We start from the raw sequence: 14976 nt of genomic DNA, 5'->3' as shown, positions 1-14976 counted from the left end.
CCCACTCACTCGGAGCTCGAGCTCGGCCTGCCCTTACTTACATAACTCGCGACGACGACATCACCACTTTCGGCCCGCAACACGCCTGCGCCTCCCAAGCTGCTTCAGACGAAACAACCGCACAGCTTGCGCGCGGCGCACTCTCGCGCAACGAGCGCGCTCTTATAATCCCCCCAACAGTAGCTCTCCTCGGCTCTGCTAGGAGCTGCCCACACCCACCACCATGGCCCCCGAAAACGAAAAGTCCGTCAGCGAGAAGCCGGTGGTCGAAAAGGCCCCCAGCAACGGCGGCCACTCTTCCGATAGAGCCTCCTCCAACGGCGAGTCGACAGAGGTGGATGCGCCTGGCCAGCCCAAGACCAAGTCCGTCGCTCTCGAGAAGGCCGACTCCAAGGTCGTCGCGCCCAAAGAACCGAACGATGACCCCTACAAGCACCTCCCCGAGCACGAGGCCTCGATCCTCAAGCGCCAGGTCACCACGCCCGAGATCAAGGCCGGCATGCTCACCCTGTACCGCTACTCTTCCACGAACGACCTCATTATCCTCGCCGTTTCGTCCTTCATGTCCATCGCCGTGGGCGCCGCCCTGCCGCTCATGACCGTCATTTTCGGAAACCTGCAGGGCACCTTCCAGAACTACTTCAACGAATTCCCGCCCACCGACGACGCCAAGAGCACATTCAAGAGCGAGATGGCCCATTTGGTTCTGTACTTTGTCTACCTCGCCATTGGTGTGTTCGTGGCGCAGTATGTCACCACCGTTGGCTTCATTTGTAAGTGAACCCCTACCGGGAGGATGCAAGCTTATATCTAACACGCCGAATCAGACACGGGAGAGCACATTAGCGCCAAGATTCGCGAGCATTATCTCGAGAGCTGCATGCGTCAGAACATTGGCTTCTTCGACAAGCTGGGCGCTGGAGAGGTCACGACTCGAATTACCGCCGACACGAACCTGATCCAGGACGGTATTTCCGAAAAGGTCGGCCTGACCTTGGCCGCAATTGCGACCTTTATTTCGGCCTTTGTCATTGGTTTCGTCCACTACTGGAAGCTCACGCTCATTCTGCTGTCCACCGTTGTGGCGCTGCTTCTAAGCATGGGAGGTGCTTCATCCTTTATTGTCAAGTACAGCAAGCAGTCGATCGAGTCCTACGCCCACGGAGGCAGTCTTGCCGACGAGGTCATCAGCTCCATTCGCAACGCCGTGGCCTTTGGCACCCAGGACCGCCTGGCGAAGCAGTACGACGAGCATCTCACCAAGGCCGAGTTTTACGGCTACAAGGTCAAGGCCACGATCGGTGTCATGGTTGCTCTCATGATGACCATTCTGTACCTCAACTACGGTTTGGCTTTCTGGCAGGGAAGCAAGTTTCTCATCGACGACGGCATCAAGCTGTCCAACATCCTGATTATCATGATGTCCATTATGATCGGTGCCTTCAACCTTGGAAACGTCGCCCCCAACGTCCAGGCCTTCACCACCGCCATCGCTGCGGCTGCCAAGATCTACAACACCATCGACCGTGTTTCTCCCCTGGACCCGTCCAGCGATGCCGGCGAGAAGATTGAGAAGCTTGAGGGTACGATTCGCCTCGAGAACATCAAGCACATCTACCCGTCCCGCCCCGAGGTCACTGTTATGGAGGATGTTACCCTCACCATTCCTGCCGGAAAGACCACAGCTCTTGTCGGTGCGTCTGGTTCCGGAAAGAGTACCATCGTCGGTCTCGTCGAGCGCTTCTACGACCCCGTCCGCGGAAAGGTGTTCCTCGACGGCCACGATATCAGCACCCTGAACCTGCGTTGGCTGCGTCAGCAGATGGCTCTTGTCAGCCAGGAGCCCACTCTCTTCGGCACCACCATCTACCAGAACATCAGGTACGGACTGATCGGCACCAAGCACGAGAACGCCGGCGAGGCGGAGCAACGCCAGTTGATCGAGAACGCCGCCAAGATGGCCAATGCCCACGACTTCATCACAGGTCTTCCCGAGGGTTACGAGACCAACGTCGGTGAGCGCGGTTTCCTGCTCTCTGGCGGCCAGAAGCAGCGTATCGCCATCGCCAGAGCCGTCGTGTCTGACCCCAAGAGTAAGTTTCCCTGGATTCATGACAAAGAATTCTACTAACTTTCCTAGTTCTCCTTCTCGATGAGGCAACCTCCGCTCTTGACACCAAGTCTGAGGGTGTGGTCCAGGCAGCTCTCGAGGTCGCCTCCGAGGGCCGCACCACCATCACGATTGCCCACCGTCTGTCAACCATCAAGGATGCCCACAACATTGTCGTCATGTCCAACGGAAGAATCGTCGAGCAGGGAACCCACGACGAGCTTCTCGAGAAGCAGGGAGCCTACTACAACCTCGTCAGCGCCCAGAACATCGCCCGCGTCAACGAGATGGATGCTGAGGAGGAAGCCGCCATTGATGCTGAAGACGACGAGCTCATCCGCAAGAAGTCCCGCGTTTCCGAGAAGGGCGATTTCGTTCCCGACCCCGAGGACAACATTGCCGCCAAGCTCGCGCGTACCTCCACCACCAAGTCCCTCTCCAGCATTGCTCTTCAGGGCAAGAAGGAAGACGGCGAGGTCAAGTACGGCCTCTGGACTCTGATCAAGCTCATCGGCTCGTTCAACAAGCAGGAATGGCACCTGATGCTCGTCGGTCTCTTCTTCTCCATCATCTGCGGTGGTGGTAACCCCACCCAGGCCGTCTTCTTCGCCAAGCAGATCATGACCCTCTCGGTCCCTGTCACCCCCGAAAACGCTCACCAGATGAAGAAGGATTCCGACTTTTGGAGCGCCATGTACCTTATGCTCGCTGGTGTTCAGTTCATCGCGTTCGTCATCCAGGGTGTCCTGTTCGCCAAGTGCTCCGAGAGGCTGGTTCACCGCGTCAGAGATCGGGCTTTCCGCACGATGCTTCGCCAGGACGTTTCCTTCTTTGACAAGGACGAGAACACCGCCGGTGCGCTCACCTCCTTCCTCTCGACTGAGACGACACATCTTGCCGGACTCAGCGGTGTCACTCTCGGCACGTTGCTCATGGTGTCTACCACTCTGATTGCTGCTCTGGCTCTCGCCATCGCCATCGGGTGGAAGCTAGCGTTGGTCTGCACAGCGACGATTCCCATCCTCATCGGCTGTGGTTTCTTCCGTTTCTGGATGCTCGCGCATTTCCAGCGCCGCTCAAAGACCGCCTACTCCAACTCTGCCAGCTACGCGTCCGAGGCCATCTCGGCCATCCGCACTGTCGCCTCGCTCACTCGCGAGAAGGACGTCATCCGCCAGTACCAGGCTTCGTTGGCTGTTCAGCAGCGCGCAAGTTTGATGTCCATCCTCAAGTCCAGCTTGCTCTTCGCCGCCTCGCAGTCCTTCATGTTCCTGGCCTTCGCCCTCGGTTTCTGGTATGGCGGTACTCTCATCGCCGACCTCGAGTACAACATGTTCCAGTTCTTTGTGTGTTTCTCGGCCGTCATCTTCGGCGCCCAGTCTGCCGGCTCCATCTTCTCCTTTGCTCCCGACATGGGCAAGGCGCACCAGGCTGCCAACGAGCTGAAGATCCTCTTTGACCGCAAGCCCACCATCGACACCTGGTCCGAGGACGGCGCCGCCCTCGACTCCGTCGACGGCACGATCGAGTTCCGCGACGTCCACTTCCGCTACCCCACCCGCCCCGAGCAGCCCGTCCTCCGCGGGCTGAACCTGTCGATCCACCCCGGACAGTACGTCGCTCTCGTCGGCGCGTCCGGCTGCGGAAAGTCGACCACCATCGCCCTGCTCGAGCGCTTCTACGACCCCCTGTCCGGCGGCATCTACATCGACGGCAAGGAGATCAGCTCCCTCAACGTCAACCAGTACCGCTCCTTCATCGCCCTCGTCAGCCAGGAGCCTACCCTCTACCAGGGCACGATCAAGGAGAACATCCTGCTCGGCGCCGCGTCCGAGGTCACCGACGCGGCCATCGAGCACGCCTGCCGCGAGGCCAACATCTACGACTTCATCGTCTCGCTGCCCGAGGGCTTCAACACCGTCGTCGGCAGCAAGGGCGCCCTCCTGTCTGGTGGCCAGAAGCAGCGCATCGCCATCGCCCGCGCGCTCATCCGTGACCCCAAGATCCTACTCCTCGACGAGGCCACGTCGGCGCTCGACTCCGAATCGGAGCACGTCGTGCAGGCCGCCCTCGACAAGGCCGCCAAGGGCCGCACGACCATCGCCGTCGCCCACCGTCTGAGCACTATCCAGAAGGCCGACATCATCTACGTGTTCGACCAGGGCCGCATCGTCGAGCAGGGCACCCACGCCGAGCTGATGAAGAAGAACGGCCGCTACGCCGAGCTGGTCAACCTCCAGTCCCTGGAGAAGAACCGGTGATCGGTTAGAGTGTGAATGTGAGAGGAAAGAAAAAAGAAGAAAAGTGCATATGCCAGCGGAGGTCCCCATCGCGTTGTCTCCTGAGATATCCGGATCGAAGAAACCGATCCATGTCTATTTCTGCATTGTTTTGGCGTTTTGTTGAATTTTCCGAGGCAGATGGCGGGAGATTAGAACTGGCCATGATACCTGTTGTCTCAATCGTGGGACGATTACTACTACTACACTTTGCTCACAAAAGGAGGGGCTTTTATTGTTGACGATCACACGAGAAGAAAGAGATGTATGATCTCAACGTGTTTTTGCTATAGCCTTTGGTTTTTAATGGTCTAGGGTTGAGAAAGTAGACTCCCCTCCCACTTTGTATGGTGGTCAGATAGACATAATCCCAATCATTCAAGATGCTATCGTGTTTCCTATTGCATTGTGAAGAATGTTAGCTGACATGCAATGTTTCGTGACAGGCGTCGACGGGATGTATTGACAGAGACCAGTACGTGGGCTCGGGATGGCCTTCCACCTATCGGCCTTACTTGGTACATAAACCATCTATATTCCGAGTCGGAAGAGACGTTCGGTAAGATGAGAGGCCATCGTTTTGCAACAAGGTGACTGGCCTCCGGTCTGGGGTTTGACGGGCCAGCTCGCTCCGCCGAAGCACCGACTCCCTTCATTTTCGTCGTCGTAAACTTTCTCGATCGTATTCGTCATGGTTGATCCGTGATTATGAGCAACTGCAATCGCTTGATGAGTATTAGACGTTGTGCTAGTCACTTCTATGGCCTATTTAAATCAGCTTCTGACCCATTGAGAAGACATCCAGCAAATGTAATGAAAGGACCCAGTTGGCTACAAGCTCGTCAGACAAATAACACCCTGATGCAGAACGCATTGTGGACCTGGGGTATCGGACGGACACCGTCGAATTGACGACGCCGGCTTCCTTTGGTCCTGTCGTCTTGCGGTTTCTTGATTGTATTCATTGTGGGTTATTCATGAATTGTGTAAAGGTGTCTGAGAGTTCCCCGAGTCTTGGGCGATACGCTATGACGGTTGACGGGCGAGTCTGTTTGAGGGGTGGATGGTGTTACCGCAGATCCACGCGACACTCTTTCTGGTTTTGGTAAAATTCGTTTGAACTGTAGAAAGGTGTGCTGCTTCTTGGTTGGCTTTTATACTCCGCTAGGCGGCTTCAAGTCACGGTTTCGCTGCCATGGGAGTTGATAGTATAAATTGTGTTGCCAAGGTTTGAGACCGAGGGCCCGACATTGTTGTCTTTTCGCACAGTTCTTTCCCAAATGAAGGTAAGCAGACCGATGGCTCTCCTTGTTGTGGCTCAGAAAGCAGCCGATCTGGTGTGTCGTACCTGTAGTCTTCCCCTGCACACCCTCTTCCTCCTTCGTTCCCGGCTGATGAGGGAGAGAATATACGCCTGGTGAAATAACATCTCGCGAAAATGAGCATCTTCTTTCAGTCTGTGCGACGCGCTGACTTTATTCAGGCCTTGGAGGGATTCCCTTCGGTCCATCGCCTACAAAGCAGAAGGGTGCCATTTTATATCTCTTCATGGAGCACAAAAATATTCTACAGATACCCGCGTCAACGCAACCGTCGATTCTCGGCATGCGAGACGCACGGGGTCCTTGGATCTAAACTTTGTGGGCAATAAAATGCGTTAAGATGGCCCAAAAGCTCGCCTTAGTCGGAACACCAATCAATGGACAGAGTTACTGGAAGACTTTCGTGACAGAGCGGCTTTCCACGGTTACCATGGAATCATCCCGTGATAGGTGGAGAGGCTCCGGGTCCCTGGCGGGTCTCACTCGTCCTTCTTCGTCTTTGACTGAATATGGGGGTTATTACGCCATCTTATTCCGCAGTCAATGCTCTGACGTGCTCAATCTTTCAATTGAAAACGGGGCCCTTCGCTGGGTGCCGCTGCTTAAGTATGAAGCGAGTCTGCAATTTCCAACGACTTCAGCAGCGTACTGAAAGATTTCTGTGTGTAACAAAAAGAACCACTCCATAACCATCCGCTTTATAAGTCGTCAGTGCCCTGCTCAGAGGCGGATAGTATAAAGGGAAGTAGGAAGATCAACAGTTAGGCGGTCTGAGAGGACAATATAAGAACCGCCTTCCCGGTCTGAGACCGATGAAGGTTGTTCACGCTGATAGTTCTGGTTCGAAATCATTGCTTCGACATGACCCGAAAGCTTGCCCCGGCCAGAACACCTCGCTCGGCTACAAATACTGATGTCGTCGTCTCGTACTGCTTGTAGTATCTTCGTTCATGTGCCACGCCGCATACCCACTGTTCAAGGCTGAATCGACCCCCCTCAGAAGATGGCGGTAACATGTCCATGGTTGATGGCATCTTGTCTTTTATCTGCCGCAAAGGCTGCCCAGAGCCACCACAATGTATGGATCACCGTGCCACAACTGGGCTTCCTTGGTTTGGCCGTTTTTCATTTCAGCTGCTCATAGCAATCGCGTCTTTGGCCCCTTACGGTGCCGGTGGGATATCAAGTCATAACGGGCCTACAATGTCAATCCCGAGCCCGTACCTGCAGTATGTCCGGCGTCCTTATCTTGCCAAGCCGGCGGAGTTTGGAAATCCGATCCTTACGCCCACTTACACGATGGCCACTTGCAGCCGACTTACTTCTTGAGTTCTGGCTCGGTAAGGCGCCCGTAGCCGGGTGGCTGAAGCCGGCAAGCCATTTTGCGCCGACGGGGTACCGCGTCAGCAAGACGGCGCTGAACATGCTCGTCTTGGCGTGGCACTGGACGCTGAGGGCGGACGGGGTGAAGGTTTTGGGGGGTTTCGCCGGGACAGCTGGCGACGAACCTTGGCGGAGGGATCCGAGTCTTGCTTGTTAGGAAGGTGCTGGAGGGGAGAGGGATTGGGATGCAGGGAGGATTGTGAACCAGACTGGGGTGCCGTCGTGGTAGGCGTCGCGGGGCGTCTTTACATATTTTGAGCATTGGGTAGGTATCTTTACGTAGCTTTCTTGACACCGCCCTGTAAGGTCTTCTGAAGTGCTCTGAACAGTGTCCTGGTTCTTGTCGTCCTAGTTGTTGTCATCGTCGTCGCCAACGTCGTCGTCGTCGTCTCTCTCTGTTCTTCACGTATGCAGAAGTGTATAAGCCAGCCCCACGATGTCTCTCACGATCCTCCGCAACCAAGCTCTCCGCCCGTCATGACACACTATTTGAGGGATCTAATCATGGAAGAGCTTGTTGAGACCGACATGCGATTGTGTCTGGATGTGAGGGTTCAACTATACCCCATCGCAATGAAATATATACACGTACCAAACTTTCGAAGAGCACGTCTACAGCGCATCCAGGAATTGGCTATATAAACACTCTCCGGTCGACGGCACATTGATGCCACCAGCAACATGATCTTTGCGCAAGAGAACTTTCTTCTGTGAGACATCTCCATCACAACGATCGACTCTCTTATCCGCTACGAAACGCTAAACACATCAGGAACGAAACTTGATCGCGACGGGACTAGTACACCGTCGTCTCTGATCGTCTTTGGATGATACTTGTGTGTATACATGCCTGTATGGAGGAGTAGCCGCCATGAGTGACGTTGAGACCGTGGCAGAGATGCCGACTTGACAGTCTGCCGTGCAAACATTTTGCCCTCAAAGAAAAAGAAAAGCCAGCTAGAAGCTGCATTGGCATGGCACATCCTGCGAATTGGCTGAAATCAATCCTTTTTACATCGAGTCATGTTGAGACTGAGGTTTTCTGGAGAGCTAAGGTCCTCGTCACCTCCTCAACTCGACCCTCTTAAGCCAGGGTGACTGGATATCGCCGGCACTTCAGTTAACAGTTCGCTCGTGACGCCTCACTGACCATTGAAAAATGTCACTGTGGCCCGAATGAACAAGTATTTCTCCCCTGAAAGGATGCGCGGTACCTCACGGTCATTGGGTTCTCAGGGGAACCGAACGATGCAGTAAATCGGTCGGTCTTCTGTTCAACTGCAACTCAGACGCTCTGGGACTGAACACGGTAATTGCATCGGCATGCGGGATTCAAAGTCTCATGCGATCCGTACCATCATAATCGTGCTCACCTGTTCTGCTTATCATGTCCCGGACGCTCTAGCGTGTTGTGCTACAGCAACAAGGACTCCAGGCCCCCACATCATCAGCCTTGTGAGCCAGCGCAAGATTATTAGGGATCCGGACGCCAAGATCTGATGCTAGGCTTCCCGCTCGATGTTGTTATCTTTGGAACACAATGCGTCTGCAGCGTCACCGATGACCGGCGTGGGGGCGGGTCAATCCTTCGTCCTTCTGGAACACAACATGCGCACGTCCGGACCAGAACCCCTCAGGCCCTTGCAAAGAGCCGCAATGCCAAGGAGCGTGCTGTCCGGGATATTTTGGTTGTTTATGGTCTGTGGGCGGGACAGCCCGGACTGGGCCCCGCTCGAACCGGACGCGCGGCCGTCACACGGAGCTCGCGTGGAGTCTATCGGTCCTTGTGTACGGGTGCCGCGCGGATGCGATCGCAACGCTACACGGACGGACATAGGGCTACCGTCGGTTGTTGTTGTTCGGCAACACGATGACGACGACATGGCATTTGAGCGGCCACTCGGCCTGTGTTCACGTTGTGGCTGAAACATTAGTTGAGAACATGATGTGAAGCAACGGCTCGGAGTGTTTTCGGGGCAGTCAACGACTGTTTCGTCTCGGCAGCTTGGGAGAAGTTGTCAGGGAGCAGCTCATGTCCTCACTCGGGTCAGGTTTAGACAACGCCATCTCGTGATTGCCTCCCTGCTCGAAGGGATACTGCCGGCGTCAAAGTCGTGTCGTCAGGTCGTTCGCATCTGCCCATGTCCCACAAGGTATGCGGGTGAGACCTGTCTGAGTTTCAGCGAGGAGGACCGCAAGCCGGCCTGCCGACTTTACCGCCCAATTCGTCCGCCTGAGTGTGGCGGATGATTTAGCCAGCATCTGTGTCTCGGTGACTTCGTGTTGTGAACTCACACCTTGTTTGATGTGGTCACTCAAAAGCATTGTTATGATTCTTGAGCCTCACCTGCACGATACATTGAGTAGTACACAAGCAGGGCGAAGCTGTATCAGGTTGCCGCTGAGCAACATCGCCTCAGTCGTCTCATGTCTGTGGAACATCTGTGCGCGCCGACGGACAATAATTCAAACTCTTGGAAAAGGGATATGGTCTAGACCCAGCTCGACAGAACCATGAAAGCTGTGCTCGAAAGCTGTGCTCGTCCAGCCACGGGGAAACTCGATGATCACAGCCTTATTAGGTTTGGTCATGATGTGCTTTCAACGTGGTTGGAATGCTGACGTGGAGCACATTCGACGAGGATATGCGAGCCCGAGCTGCCGTCGACGCGCAGTCAACGCGCCGTTCTTGCCGATCTCCAGTAATTCGGGTCGCTGGACGGGGACCCAGCAACCAGAGCAAGACCATTGAAGCCGAATAGCCCGAATAGGGGCAGTGATATCATACCGCGGCCACTGATGACAGCAGCTTGCTGCATTACTCTTCATCACACACACGCGATCCGTGGCGTTGTCGCACAAAACCTGTCGGGTTCCGGTTGAGGTCTGAGCATCTCCCAAGTGAACGGTTTGCGGGCGGTATGCAAGGAGGCGCAGGTACCCGTCGACTAAAAGGGCACCTCGAAAGCCACAAATCGATAGACCTCGCGCCGCCCATGCGCTAGCCACGGCGTTGGGAGCTTTCAAGAAATGCGAGCTGTGGATGAGGAAAAGGCAGCCATAGACGCCGCGGGCCAATACCAAGACAGGCCGTTTCCTTCAGGGCCGTGTGGCAGTCAGACACGCGGCGGCGGGAGATGGCATTCCTGACGGGCTCACCGGCGTATCGGGTCGAGGGAAATGAGACATAACTGACATGACACCACCTCGGATAGGTAGTGAGCCTTGACGACAGAGGGTAAACAGTCGAAAGAGGGTTCGGTGAAGACTTCTCGAAGGCTGGAGGGAGCATCCTTTCTGCAGGGAGCCGACGAATACGGTTTATCGGAATTGAGTGGTTGTTAGTCGGGCCGCTCCATCCGATATTGGGAGATGTGCTGAACATTTTTCTCGGACCATGTATTTGACTTTGTTGATAGATGAAGTCTATGCCGGGACACTCTACTCTGGCGTAATCGTCCGAAGACGAAAGGCTCGTGTCAACCCTCCGACGGGGATCGCGCGGGGGACGACGGTAGGGTTCTTCGTTGCAGGAGTGAAGTCGACCAGCGCATGAGCGTGTGGATGAACTGCGGCTGATGGCAAGGGACCCCGCGTGGGCGGCATGGCAGGAAATGAGCAGCTGGAGACACAAGACGTGATTGGATTCCCAGCGGCCCGGCTGGCGCCTTGCAGAATTGGTCGATTCCAGTGCAAATCTTTTCGGTGGCCTTGGCCTAGACTCTGGCATTGTTGACGATGGCGGCTGATTTGGGTGCCTCATTGGCGCATGTTATTGAATTGGGCACGAGGATGACAACGAAATGACAGCTGCAGGTTGGAGGCTGGAGATCTTCCCAACGGCTCGACGGGATTGGCGGCCAGGATGAATGAGACGAGGGAGGCCATCGCGTGGGCTTGTCATGCCCGTAGGCAGCATCGGTCGGGCGATGACCGCAGCTGCATGGCAAATGTTTATTGAGACGAATCGAGGTTAGAGGCATTTTGAAATTCCTTATTCGGGCCACGTCAGGCCAACGGGTGACGACGACTCAGACGATGGGGTCCAAATTGCGGTATGCGGCATGGCTGTCAAATCTTGGACTGGATCGGAAAAGACGCACGGAAGCTGGATAGGAGAGCCGGAGAATGGAGAACGGAGATGGGCAATTAGCAAAGAATTCTTTTTCTTTCTTTTCTCCTGAGAGAGGCGAGAACAGACGTGTTCGAGTGATGTTTGTCCAGGGATGGCCTAGTCGGGAGTCGCTATTTTTACTGGGAGAGACCGTCTTGAAGCCCCCAATTGTAAATGAAGCAACAAAGTTTGACAGCCGGGAGGATCATTGGATCATTAGACACAGGGCAGCGTCGTGTCCCGCCGTCTCCCGTTAGGCCAGGCCCATTCGTGCCAGGCAAGCAACCTGGAAGGCAGCATTCAACGAGATGAGCCTTCCCTTTTGGAGTGGTGATGTTGGATTGGAAGCTGAGCAAGAAGAAGGCATGAGGAGCTCCTTCCAGGCAAATATTGAATAATGTGAATGCACGTCCTGACTCCTGCCTGCCTGTCGCGCCGTCAAGTGGGAAGTGGGGGTGGACGCGACACTTGGAGTCTTGGACCAATGATAGGCCCCACCACCTTAGCAGAGCCCGCTATGATTCGCCGATTTAATCTGCATTTTTTTCAGGTGCAGGCATTGTGCACCGCGGTCAATCTGGAGCTCCTTCCGTATTTTCACAACTGCTCCTCGTGCCCCGACAGGAACACCCCAGCCGGCGATGCACATCTCGCGGTCGAGTCGGGGTCGGGGAATGTGCATATGCAGGCGCACAGCTGCTCTTGCCTTGTGCAGGTCATCAGCAGGTATGTGGGGCGATACGCAATTCATCATTCGTTATCAGCAAGCTGCGAGGGGTCACGCTCTCTGCCTTGGTGCTTGGCTACAACCTTCTTGGGCAGTCGGCAGTCGAGCTCCGTCGTCGTGGTAAACAGCTCAGTGAGGTGCAAAATAGACGATGTGAGCGGAGGCTTTCTTTACCCAAGGCATGTACTCTACGATACTTTGCAAAACACTAAAGATTTGTGACAGGTGAGCGACGATCAACGGCGCCAACTCCCACCTGAAGACAGACGAATCCGGCCCCCACAACTTCAGGCGCAGCACGCTGCGAGCCGGACATTGAGCGCAATGCACCGCCAGAACGGGTGAAAGGGCCTCCGTCCCAGTGCTCCAGGGCTCCAGCCAGCGCTCCAATGCCAGTCGGCGGCACCTGCTTTTCCCACCTGGGCAGTTGCCTCCACCAAAACCCGCTCCTGCCCGCACCGGCCCACGACCTCGACCATGCCTGGGCCCCCTCCATATCTTGAGCACGACACACAAACAACAGCAGGAGCAAGGGTGGGCCTCCTGCCTCCCGATTCGGGCATGAGGGTGGTCATCTCCCGCTCGCCGTCGTTGGCTCTTGCTTTTGCATCCAAACAACAACACTGCGCAAGACACTGGGGCCGATGACTGAAAGCACCGATTTGGCTACCTCGACTGCTCCTCAGAGACAATTCGACAATTCCAGTTAGCAGTCTGACGTGTTGTTCGTTCCTTTTCACGGCCAATCAACCGTCTGAGAAACTCATCCCTCGTTGGAACCCTGCCTCGATCATGCTGTTCTAGACCACCGGTAGGCATGCTGGGTTCTGCTGCCTCTGCCCGGTTCGCTTGCTTTTGTCTCCCAGCCGCCCATTGAACCATTATTTCGCGCGCGACATTTTACACTCATCTCACTGACTATAGCCATCCTTGGAAATATGCTGCAGCGCGGCACATATCTCGCTCACTGCATTGGGCTGCTGCGTTGCGTCGTATCGGCCGTTGCAGTCACCGCCTGGCCGATGCGACCAAAACACTCCGCGAGAGTCCGGTTGGTCGCCCGTTGGTGCCGATAATAAGGTTGTTTCTCTTTGTTCATGCCGCCTTACCCAGCCAGCCAGCCGCCGTGCCGCCGCCAACTGGACTCAAGCCAAGGAGCAGATTCCAACTTCAACAAGGCATCTGCCGGGACGACATCGACCTTCCCAGTCATCTTCGATTGCTTTTGGGCGGAGCGGGACCCGGGTAGGAAACAAATGACGACGTCAACAAACCCGCAGGCCGGGAATCACAGCTGTCAAGTACAAACTCCCAAGCTTCCAAGGTTCCAAGCTTCGACTGCCCTGGGCAACACAGCCCTTCCCCTTCCGCCCCCCGTCCCCGTGTCCCCATGTGCAGTGCATCGCAGGCAAGTGGAGAGAGGCATCAAAGTATTTTCTCATACTGATCTGGGCGGCCAGGTACAAGATTGAGAATATTGGCTTTTGCTGCTGAGTGGCTTGACGCCAAATCTCCTCCTTTCCCCCCTCCCGGCGCCCTTCCTCAAGCGGCTAGCGGCTGGCATGCTGCTGCCCTACCCCTGTCCCCCTGATCGAAGTCCCCTGTCCCTGCCAGGGGTGCCGGTTCTTTCGCGGACCTGGACCATGGACCACCGGCCACGAACCAGTCCAAGTTCAGGGCAGCGCACTTTGGCCACATCCACATCAGTTCGTCTGCTGGCCCGGTGCGTGTGCAGGTCCCAGGTGAGGGTGCGGAGGGTCTGGGTCTGTCTGTCCAGGTCCGGGTTTTTGTCTTGCGCTGGGTTGCGTTGTGCTGTGCTGCGTTCTGCTGCGCGATAGCGGAATCATTGACAAGTTTTGCCCCCAAACCCCCCGTTCCCTTTTTGCTCTGATTCCTGAATGAAAATACGACGCAGCCCACCACGGGTGCCGTCCATGCTTCGTCCATACTCCACTGCAGAAGCCAGCGCCCGGCCCTTTGCTCTCTACACCCAACGCAGGTTCGTCTATCCGTACCGTTCCTTGAGTAAGGTACGGAGACATACCGCACTGCAGTAGCAACAGCGGCAGCAGTCAAAGGCTTCCTTCCCCTGGACCCCTGTTCCCCTGGTGCCATCCCATCCCAGGAACCGAGCAAGCCAGGGCCAACCGTGCCTCCCACCACGCGAGCGAGCCAAGCCAAGCCAATATTGCTCGCTCTCCCCCCATCCCATCCCATCTATTCCATAGTGTCCCGTCCCGTCCACCCATCCACTCGTTGCTTCTCCTTCTTAATCACCTCCTCTCCCCCAGCCAGAGCCAGGGATCGTCGTCGCCCTTTCAGAGCCTCACCTGCTTCCTGTCGCCAACCGTCCAAGCCGACTGAGCTGCTCGCCTCGACACGACAATACGCCTGTCAGTCGACGACCTCGAGACCGCACCCACTTCGTCTGACTCCTGTCTTCTTCGCTCCGCCGAAAAAGGTCAACCGGCGCGTCGACAACCTGGAAAGCTTCGAGCATTTGGATATCGCTCGAGCAATTATTTAATCACTCCGAATAATCTCAAATCGACCACTTGCGGAAGAATCGCCGACTTGAGGGTTCACGCCAGAGGCCACCGAACCGATTCGCTATTAATCCTTCGACTGCATCGCTCTCAGCTCGCATTCGACTCCTTCATTGGTGTTGTTGGAAACTCATCTGGCGGATCACTCGCTTACCCGCCTACGTCCGAACTCACCGGCTCTCGACAAGCACCGAATAGGTCGCCTGCACAAGTCCTCCGCCTTGGTGCAAGCAGTGGAGTGGTGCTCTTGTTTTTCCTTGGTGCCATAATATATCCACCATCGCGTGCGTGATCTGGTCGATCACCGGCTAGAGACAATCGACGCCGATCACAACGTGGGGTTCTCCAGGGAAACGAACAAAACCATCTGTCCAGCCAACATCGAGCGAGAGGCACCTCTTCTCGAACCTTGCCACCACAGTCCGGCAAAAGGATTATGTTCCGCATCTCCAACCTGCGTCCCGCAGCTTCCTCATGATGGCCTCACCTCTCATC

At 55.8% G+C, this 14976-nt stretch overlaps 1 protein-coding gene across 1 annotated transcript; it reads left to right on the top strand.

Annotated features, from left to right (window-relative positions):
• Positions 1-223: 223 nt before the first annotated feature.
• GCG54_00007781 (Leptomycin B resistance protein pmd1) lies at positions 224-4371 on the top strand (the record flags this gene model as incomplete). The annotated part of the gene is made up of 3 exons (XM_045407758.1): positions 224-773; positions 828-2093; positions 2141-4371. The coding sequence occupies 3 exons, from the start codon at positions 224-226 to the stop codon at positions 4369-4371; spliced, it is 4047 nt and encodes a 1348-aa protein (XP_045259493.1).
• Between the last annotated feature and the right edge of the window lie 10605 nt (positions 4372-14976).

This window comes from Colletotrichum gloeosporioides, assembly GCF_011800055.1.
Source record: "Colletotrichum gloeosporioides strain Lc1 chromosome Unknown consensus_77, whole genome shotgun sequence".
In the NCBI taxonomy this organism is placed as follows: domain Eukaryota; kingdom Fungi; phylum Ascomycota; class Sordariomycetes; order Glomerellales; family Glomerellaceae; genus Colletotrichum; species Colletotrichum gloeosporioides.
This window is presented reverse-complemented; position numbering and strand designations above follow the sequence as displayed.